Source organism: Elephantulus edwardii, unplaced genomic scaffold, assembly GCF_000299155.1.
Source record: "Elephantulus edwardii isolate Elephantulus edwardi_28Jun2011 unplaced genomic scaffold, EleEdw1.0 scaffold00216, whole genome shotgun sequence".
Lineage (NCBI taxonomy): Eukaryota > Metazoa > Chordata > Mammalia > Macroscelidea > Macroscelididae > Elephantulus > Elephantulus edwardii.
The window spans coordinates 3,358,986-3,369,150 of record NW_006399966.1 but is presented as its reverse complement, the minus strand read 5'-3'; the positions used below and the strand labels follow the sequence as shown (position 1 = coordinate 3,369,150).

General features: G+C 44.8%; 1 protein-coding gene across 1 annotated transcript in view; it reads left to right on the top strand.

The window, feature by feature from the left end:
- The window catches only part of NMT1 (N-myristoyltransferase 1), a 30,635-nt gene that overhangs the window by 13,976 nt on the left and 6,494 nt on the right, over positions 1-10,165 (top strand). The window contains exons 2-6 of the mRNA XM_006897877.1: positions 2,492-2,600; positions 5,747-5,891; positions 8,174-8,292; positions 9,135-9,226; positions 10,072-10,164. Of these exons, the coding sequence (XP_006897939.1) occupies positions 2,492-2,600; positions 5,747-5,891; positions 8,174-8,292; positions 9,135-9,226; positions 10,072-10,164 (558 nt within the window). The remainder of the gene's footprint in view (positions 1-2,491; positions 2,601-5,746; positions 5,892-8,173; positions 8,293-9,134; positions 9,227-10,071; position 10,165) is intronic.

Below are 10,165 nucleotides of genomic sequence, written 5' to 3'. Positions count from 1 at the left end.
GAATATACCACAGCTTCTCTACCCATTCGTTTGTTGATGGGCATTTAGGTTGTTTCCAACTCCTTGCTATTGTAAACAAAGCCGCGATAAACATGGGTATACATATATCTACTTGGATGTCATTTATGGTCTCTTTAGGGTATATTCCCAGTAGTGGAATTGCTGAGAGGCTATTTCTTGGAAAGGGATAACATGATTAGAAATGTAGAGGGTCAGTGAGCAAGATGGAGTAAGTTTGTTGGAGGTGATAAGGATGGCAGAGTATAGGACAGGATTCAGATAACCATACCTAATAACAGTAAGCCACCAGAACTCCCTAAGTTCCACTGTGGTGGTGGTATGTGCCATTGAGTTGCTTGTGACTCATAGTAACCCTATGTACAAGAGCTTGCTCTGTCCTTTGCCAACCTCACCTAGAGAAGGGTTTGGCTTGATACCTACCTTCTTTTTTTTTAATTTTTATTTTATTATTTTTGTGTGAGTGTACCGTCAAATCAGGTCTGACTGGTACAGGAGGAGATTGTCCCTCATTCCCCGGCAGAGCATCTGGTGGATTTGAACCGATCGCCTCTGGGATTGTAGTTGCAGTTCCTTGCCACTAGGCCACCAGAGCTCCCCTGATACCTACCTTCTAAGTTACAAAGACACACATAGGAAGCTATTTTCACAGTGGTGAATTCTGCAGCTATATGTAGGTTGTTGGGATGTTCCTGAAAAGTGAAGTCAGGGAGACCCAGGAACGGCTAGAGATTACTGCAGACTCACTGTGAGCTCCTGATGTCTGGACACAGGTGCCCCGACCAAGGGTAGGAAGAGGTAAGTTTGAAGATGGTTTCCAGTGACAGAAGGAATGACTGGTGCTTGATTACAAATTGTCTTCTCCCGAAGAGTGTCACGCTCTGTAAAGTAATATTCATAACTATCCAAAAGTATGTTAAGACCCTGGAAGCTTCTGAATCAAGTTTAGGAAGTATTTATCATAGAAGTCATGGCCTCCTACTTTTGCCTTTTTTTGAAGATTGTGGAGAGCTCTGGTAGCCTAGTGGTAAGGAGCTGCATTGCCAGCCCCAAAGCATGTAGTTCAAATCCACCAGGTGCTCTGCAGGAGAACCATGGGCAACAATGAATGAATGAATATTTAAAAAAAATAAAATAATAATAATGGACAATCTCTAGTGATTTACAACCTCAGAAAACCCTCTGGAGGGTCAGTCTGAGTTGATCCATCTTGACAGCATTTAACAACAATGGCAACTTTTCAGGAAAGATGGCAGTATGATTTCAGGCCTTGCTCTCAGATTGCTCCCTTAACCTTAACCATGACAAAAATGAACTAACAGTAAATAGAAAGCTGCAAGGTAAACTTTAAAACTCACCAGTAAAATGAAGGACATTCAGATTCAAAACCATTACACTTAAATTAGTGGAAGACCAGATTAACAAGATGGGTATGAAGACATTTGTGATACAATGTAAAATATCAGAGGAACAATAAAGTACATGAGTTATATCTCATTAAAGATACTGAAACACAATACAGGAAATAATAATAAAAGATTGTAGGAATTGATAAGTGTGACTGAGAAGGTGTTTCTGCAGTTCTGTGGGTGTGTCGCTTAGGGTGCTCTGGAAAGTAGTCTGAAGAAGTGTCATCCCTGTTCATGTGCTTGCCTGGCCACCTGGTTGTGTGTTAATTTATGGTGGTGGAAGGAGTTGAGAGTTTTGGTTAGTTTGGTGTATGCATTTCCTCAGATTCTTAAGTGCTGGATTTTACCTGTGTTCATTACTCAGACTTTTTTATCCTGTTTCTTCCTCCTCTCTCGTATTACCTTGTATGTTATTTTCAATTGTGACTTCTTTTAAATTGGAGGAGGGAAAGGTAGGGAGCTCTGGTGGCCTAGTGGCAAGAAGCAATGCTGCAGTCCCAAAGGCAACACAGTTCTAGGCCACCAGCTGCTCTGGGGGAGAAGGACGGGCAATCTCCCGTGTGATTTTACTGCCTCTGATAACCCACTGGAGAGTCAGCTGTAGGTCAGTCCACACAGCAGAAAGGTGGGAGAGAAAGGGCAAAACATGCCAGCTAGACCAGTTTTGCCTTTTGGCTACTATCCTTTGAACGTCAGAACTTTAAGAGAGTATTTGCTGGTATAAATGCCTTTCTAACAAGTGTCAGTTGCTTTTAGTGCCATCAACCTGGCAATCTAAAGAAAATAAGGACACCAACCCAGCTAGAATGGAAAGGGTTCTTTCAAGCAAATAGGACATTCCTTACTCAGCATGCCATCCCTGGGAGGCTGAGGAAGTGGGAATGAGAAGGAGAGGGGTTTGCCCCGAATGCCTGTGTGGGACCTGAATTCGTTAGTTGGCCACTGAAGCCAGCGGGTTTGATTAAAGAAGCCCTGGCTCCACAGAAAGTTCTTTGTTTTGTCAAGAGAGTTCAGAACAGATGATTTTTCAGAAACTCCTCATCAGTATTTACTTTGTCTTACAGTGGTTTGAGTCCAGCCAATGACACTGGAGCCAAAAAGAAGAAAAAGAAGCAGAAAAAGAAGAAAGAAAAAGGCAGTGAGACTGATTCAGCCCAGGATCAGCCTATGAAGGTAACAAGGAGACTCTGTTTTCCTGTGACTGAAGGTCACTTTGTCAGAGGAGAGGGTTTTGAGGTTGTTGTATAGGAATAATTTAGATTGACCATGATCTCCACTGGTATTACTTCAAGATGGAAGAGCTGGATCCCTCTGCTGTCACCTGCTGTCCTAGACCTAATTGGTGAAACTTAAAAGACACAGCAGGGTAGACTCCCAAACAAGGTGCCCCATCAGAATGTACAGGTAATCGTTGCATGTGGTGCTGTGCTAGGTGCCATAGAATGATAATTAGGTGGTAGTAACAGCCCCTGTTGCCTAGAGCAGTGGTTCTCAGCCTTTTCTAGCTTAAACCCTCACCCAGCTCTCACTGAGGTGGCCTTGGATTTGTATGCTTTCCATTAATACAGAGCCATGTTGGAAGCCATGAGTCCATCTGATAACCAGGCATACACAGGCTTCCTCCAAGTCTTTGAGTTTCACTAGTTGAGAACCACTGGCCTAGAGCGTATAACCTAAGATTGACTCATTGACGTGGAATCTGGAAATGAAAGATTTGTTTGTTATTTAAATAAATCATCTTTTAAAAAGCCTCTTACTTCAGGTATATGCTGACCTCTTCAAAGTAAGCTTCTGGGAAAGCTCACCATATCCATAATGCTGCTTTTAGAATTATCTCAGAAAATGTACAAGCTGCACAAGAAATCCAGTCTCATTTTAAAGCACATCTTGCTCTTTGGCTCAAATGTTGTGCTCCATTCAAATCTCCTATCTTTTTCTTTTCTTTTTTCTTTTTAAATTTTATTGGGAAAAACATGTTGGGATATAAGGAGGTGAGGGTTGGGAGCAGAAGGGTGAGGATGGGCAGTGATGAAAATTGCAGGGATGCAGTTGCAGAGCTGCACAATTTGGTTGGTGGGGGAGCAGGTGAAGGAAATGAAAAGGATCCAGTGGGGACCAGATGATACAGGGCAATGGTAACCATAGTCCAATGGTGATCAATCAAACAAACTGTCTTATTCACTTGTGGATTTCTCAGTTGGGAATTGGGTGCAGACTCTCTGGCTTCTTCATGCTGAACAGGGGTATTGATGTGAAGGGAGAAAGGGAGCACACTTTGTCACCTTACTGGTGGTCTTGGGTAAAGCTGCTTGCCTTCTTGTTCTGTTAGAAGATACTTTCCTGACTTTTACTCCCCTCTGGACTGCAAAGTGTTTTCCCAGGTGGGTCCAGTGGCGATGGCTGACTGAACGCTGAGGGTACATCCTCCTTTGCTTCCTTAACTGGCAGATGTATTTCCTTTTTGTCTCTGGAACTGGATTCAGGGTCAGGTCTGGAGTAAAACTCAGTGTTAAGGTTACCTATAGAAAAGGGAGCAAACCCATTCCTCCCTAGGAATCCTTGATCTCTTGATGTTGAGCCTCAGTCCTCACCGAAGACCAGTCATCAACTGTTTAACTGTTCGATTATCAAGAAACAGAGGTCTTAACACTGAAATAAAATTCCTTTTCAAAAAGAAAAGAAAAAAATAAACAGGTCTGTAGAAGGCCATGGTGGCCCTCCTCCATGTGGTCCGCTGCTTCTCCCCAAATCGCCTACCTTAACTGTTTATTCCACTGATGTTTTTCTGTTTCTAATATCAAACCCAGTTTGAAAAAAAAATACTTGGACCAAAAGAAGCATTGGTGATACAGTGATTGAGTTCTAGACTACTAACCGAAAGGTCAGTGGTTCAAATTCACTGGCCCTTCTTTGGGAGAAAGCCATGTCAATCCATCCTCCTCTCTAAAGATTTACAGCCTTGGAAGCCCTCTGGGGCAATTCTACTCTTAGTTTGTGAATTGAAATTGATTCAGTGACAAGGAGGTTAGTTTTCTTTTCAGTATTGACCATAAGAAAGCCAGCACCACCATGGTTAAGCACTTGGTGGCTAACCAAAAGTTTGATCCTACCTGTGTTTTCCATGAGGAAGCTCTCCAGTGATGTAATCCATAGTGGGCAAAAGTTGATCCAAAGGATGGGCAGTCTCCTCCTGTGTGATTAACTGCCTCTGAAAACCTGCTGGAGGGTCAGGTATGGGTCGGTTCTGACCCTGCAGAACACACACTGATAAGCACAAATAGATGTGTCAGAAAGTTCATTGCAGGGAGCTCTGGTGGCCTAGTGACAAGAAGCTGCACTGCAGTCACAGAGGTATGCAGTTCAAATCCACCAGATGCTCTGCTGGAGAAGGAATCTCCTCCTGTACTGGTCAGATCCGATTTGACGGTACACTCTCAAAAAATAATTTAAAAAACAGAAAGTTCATTGCAGTATTATTATTTGTATAACTAAATAACAAAACCGCCAAAATGTCTATCATAAGGTTAGAAGGGGGCTAATTATATATATTGTGGTCCATGCACACAGGACACTCACATGCTAGACATGGGTTTGTCTCTGTTCAAATGGAAAAGTCTCCAAGGAGAGATGCGAGCAGAATAGTATCATACGGTCTGGTTTTAGGTTTTGAAATGTATGCGCATGCGTGCGTATGTGTTTGGAATTTGCATGCAGAATAGTTCAGAGAGCTATATGCCTCTGTCTGCCTCATCTCCCAAATTAATATCTGAATTCCATTTTGAGGAACAAGATTGTTTGTCTTTTACTTTATGTATTATTTCTGCATTGTTTGATATTTTACACTGAACGTGTTACTTGTCTTCAAACAAGACTAGAAAAGTGGAATGATGCAGTGGGAAACCTCCATCTGTTGACTATTGAGAGCTTGTTTGGAGGTTCGAGCAGAGGATTGCATATATGCGTATACCCTTGGCCAAAGGATGGTCCTCCTATGGGAGAGGTTGCTCATTTCAACCGAGAGTGCAGCTTTGGGGGGACACACAAATGGTATGTGAAGGAGGTAGGGGCCACCTGCCTAGCCAGCTCAGTCAAATCCAGCAATCAGTGGGGTGACGGGTGGAGCAGCTAGATAGCCCTCACATCCACCTGTTGAAGAGCTCATCACCAACCACTCTTTTTTAGTTTACATACAATAAATGACCTGGAATTAGAGCAGAGGAGCCACATCCCTCTCCCACCCTTAACTCTTGAGCTTGTAATTAATCAAAGTACTTATTAGCATAATTGGCCTTTTTTCTCCTCAACTTTGTCTTGCCCAGATGAACTCTTTGCCAGCAGAGAGGATCCAGGAAATACAGAAAGCCATTGAACTGTTCTCCGTGGGCCAGGGGCCTGCCAAAACCATGGAAGAGGCTAGCAAACGAAGCTACCAGTTCTGGGACACACAGCCTGTCCCCAAATTGGGTATGTATTTGCTTTCTTGTTCAAGAATGAGTGAGAGAGGTGCCTTAGTTGTTCTGTGTGTGGTTCCACCCTAAATCTATGTAGGGGAACCGTGGGGTTCCTTGGTGGTTATTATAGAAAGTCTTTACTGTTTAGAGAGATTGCATAATTTTGTTGTTATGAAAGGTGAGCTTTGGTGTTAGAGACCTTAGCAAATAGCACTGCTGACACAAAGGCCTTGCATCTCAGGTGGTTCAAAGCCACCAGTGGCTCCCAGGGAGAAAGATGGGGAGTCTCCACCTGTTATTGTTAGCATTGAAAAACCAATGGAAGGCAAAGCATTTTGACACATGAGTGAGGATATTGATATCTTCCACAGAGATTTTCTACAGAGCCTTGCTCAGTAGTAGGGATGGGTCATCCCTTGGAACACCATACACAGTTTTGGTCAGCACTCAAGTTGGCTTTTATGCAGAAGCTTGCAAAAGCGCATATGAAAAGCTCTAGCCTTGTACTGTGGAAGACCACCAGTATCACGGCCATACAGATCACTTAGGGTAAAATCTAAGAAAAAGGTTCTAAAGTTAAACACATTTTGGACAGAGTATAAAATCAGTAAAAAAAAAAGGCTGGCTACCTAGACAGGAGTTTACAGAGTGGAAATGCTCGTACCTTACTAGACCAGGGCCGGAGCCTCAGCTTTGTAGACTCTTAAATTTGGTTTTATTTCTATGTGAAAGTGAATTGCAAATAGATTGACTTGTATCAGATGAATTCACAAGGACTGCTTTGTAACTGGGAGCTGTGGTGACTTAGTGGTAAGGAGTCATGCTGCCAATATGAAGGTATGCAAATTCGAATCCACCAGCTGCTCCACAGGAGAAAAGTGAGCATTCTCCTCCCATGTACTTTACAGCCTCTGAAAAGCCATTGGAGGGTTAGCCCAGTCCAGAAAGGCTTCATAATTGGAGGGGGAGAATCTTAACAGCTGTAGCGAGCAGATCTTTTTGTAAGAGTCTGATTACCACTGGAGGGCCACTAGCTACCCCTGCTGGTACCTGGCTTTCTAGTATGTGTGTCTTAGCACATTCGTATTGATTGTTCATGGAAAGGGGCGCACTATTTGAGGACAGAGACCTGGTGCTTTTACTGCTATATCTAATGCCAGGTGAGGTGTCTCTTGTGTAGATGGTGCTTAGTGACTATGTTAAATGAAGGGAGTGAGCTGGTCAGTCTTGATGGTAGTCCCTGTTTGGAGCCTGTGCTAGCTGGTTCCACTGCACGAACCCCGCCAATCTAGCTGGTTTCACGCACGGACCCTCCTGGGCAGTGACTGTGTGACCTCCTCACTTGAATATAATAGATTTGAGGTGTGGGCCCAGATAAGTGTGACTTGAGTGCCTGCTGTGTACAGAGCCCTATGTTAGGGTACTCAGTAGGTGAGAACCTTTTGAAAACTCATATTCCAAGATGGACTAATAAGCATGATCTTCCAAGTATGAACGTACATGAATTCTGAGATGAAATAATTTCAAGGGCCAAAATCAGGTGGTTTATTTTTCCGAGTTTGTCATCTGAACCTGCATTGGTCTGTGGTCGGACTTGGGGGCTATCCCTCTGGAGCACTCCTCTTGGCCCAGGAATGAGGGGTGAGCTCTCTACGGTGGGGTTTTGTACTAGGGTCACTTCCCAGCAACATGTGGAGACTGTGATTCAGCTCAAAGGCACTTGTAGGGCTCTGTAAACACTGAGGGCCCTGGGTTGGCAATTCTAGTTGCCTTTCAGCTGACTCCCATTGTTGTAAGCCAAGCCTGGAATGGCCAAACTTGAGCCTGGCGCCTAGATGCCATCGTCTGTTTCAGGAACGGGCCCAGTACATAGCTGTAGCTGTTGACACAAAAGGAGCCTTGTTGCATCTTCTTATAAATCTTTCCAGATTGATGGCCCTGGGCCAGGGCTGACAGTAGTCTTTATACCAACCAAGAGGTACAAAGCTGAATTAGTAGAGAGAAATGTTTGTCATTTAGTAGCTGAAAGGACATCTAAAAGGATTTCCAAAATACCAACCACCTTTCTATTTCAGTGCATGTTCTGAGATTTGCCATGAATCGCCTCTCTGTATACAAGGCCAAGGCCACGGGTGGTTGAAGGTGTGTGCTGCTGTTGCTAAGTGCAGCATGTCACTCAGAGGGTAGGCTTCTAACAAGAGAGTGTGTGGAGGGTTGTCTAGGTGATTTGAGCTGTGACCTCTCGCTCCCTGTCATAGGCAGCAAGTAAGGCTTACAGCTCTGCTCTTTTTCCAGGAGAGGTAGTGAACACCCATGGCCCTGTGGAGCCAGACAAAGACAACATCCGACAGGAGCCCTACACCTTGCCCCAGGGTTTCACCTGGGACGCCTTGGACCTGGGGGACCGCGGGGTGGTGAGTAGACCCAAGCAAACCACAGCGTTAAGTGCCGTGTGCATGATGAGTCATGTACACACACTGAGGCAGCCTCTTCAGGGAACCTCTGGAGATCTGAACCAAGCAGAATTGAGCAGCCGCCACTAAGATTCTCCCCCTAAGTAGCACTTGGCTTTCAGATTGTGAGTTGGCTTCTGTAGCTCCCAGGATGGACATCGACTTTTGTTATTCACCAGCCCCCATTTATTCTCCCTTGTCTGTCTGCTGATCTGCTCCTGACCTGATGCACTCAGGCTGTTCAGTGAGGACCACTCCTCCCAGGTCAGCCCCCAAGAGCTGCCTCTTTTTGTTTGTTACATCTTTAAGGAATGTTAATAATGGGAACAAAATTTTTCATTGTTAAACTTGGGCAAGCTGAAGACAGAAAAGAAGAAAAAGGCCAGAAGCTTTTACTGGACCAGTAAATAAAACCAGACATGGTTGGAGATGGCAGTGACTCTAGTTGGAGTGATGATTCCTTACTGACCCCAAGCGTTTTCTCTCCCACGAGTTTTTCAGTAGAAACCAGCAGATCCCCATTGTTGATAGGTCAGGAATCATATAGTTAGATGACAGCTTTGGTCTGCCACTTGATATACCTCATGTCAGTCACTCTATCCCACAGTGGCTCAGTTTTCTATTAGAACTGGGGTGCTTGTTCTGAGACCTCTGGTTAAGGGGTAAAAAGGATTCATGAAATCAAATAAAATGTTGATGGTTTTCCACCTCCTTTTGAAACACTTGGTGGTCCGGGGTGGGGGCCTGGGGATGGTCCTCCACCTGGCAGAATACTTTTAAGTGCGTGCCTCACTTCTTTACAGCTGAAAGAACTGTACACACTCCTGAATGAGAATTATGTAGAAGATGATGACAACATGTTCCGATTTGATTATTCGCCAGAATTTCTTTTGTGGTGAGTTATAAGAGCTTGCTTTTTTTTAATTTTTTTTTTTTGTGCCCCAACCTGGCCCTGTAAGAGCTTTCTTAGTGGTTCTTAAGGGCACAGCAGAGAGCAAGACAACCACGGAACACCCGTCTCCCCCCACTTGCCAAGAGCCAGCCTTTAAAGGACAAACTGGTGTGTAATGCGTGAGTTCCCGCTGCCCTGAAGGAGACTTGGTTCAGGAGAACTTTGAAGCAAAACCTTCCTTGGACAGAATGGCTAGATGATTAGACCTTTGTAGAATTGATACCCAGATGGAAAGATCACATATTGTATCATGGTCACTTTATGGTAGACAGGAAGGGAATAAGTGTCCCCACCAGAGTCTAAAAGAAAAGCTGGATGGTTTTCGGTCCAGTTCTGGGGCATGCTATGGTATGAAAAGGACCCTGCTTGACTGAGGCATCTGTCTTATCAGGTAGATGTCAGGGAAGTAGAGGCATGAAGGTTGAAGTGGACAGGAAAGGAAGACTGGGCAGGGCAGGCAGAAGGGGAGTGACAGTGCCTCTGATCAGGCCCTGACTGGGAGTCTACTGGCCTTGAGCCCAGGAGGCTAGTTCTCTCTTGTTAGTTTGGTTTAAGCTGTTAAATGAGCATAAAGCAAATTAGATTGGGTGTGAAAACCTTGTATACCGATCTTGGATTAGGTAAATGAATAGACAAAGTGGTGGAACAGAGAGAAAGGCCACAGCTCAGTTGCACCTGTCCTGGAAAAGATTCCCCCGTCAGGCCATGGGGGAGGGGGCCTGTGGGGCCCAGACGGCCAGTCCAGCTGGCCAGCAGCACTCTAGCCTCAGCCCCTGTCTCCTTCCCAGGGCTCTCCGGCCGCCTGGATGGCTTCCCCAGTGGCACTGCGGGGTTCGAGTGGTCTCCAGTCGGAAACTGGTTGGTTTCATCAGCGCCATCCCA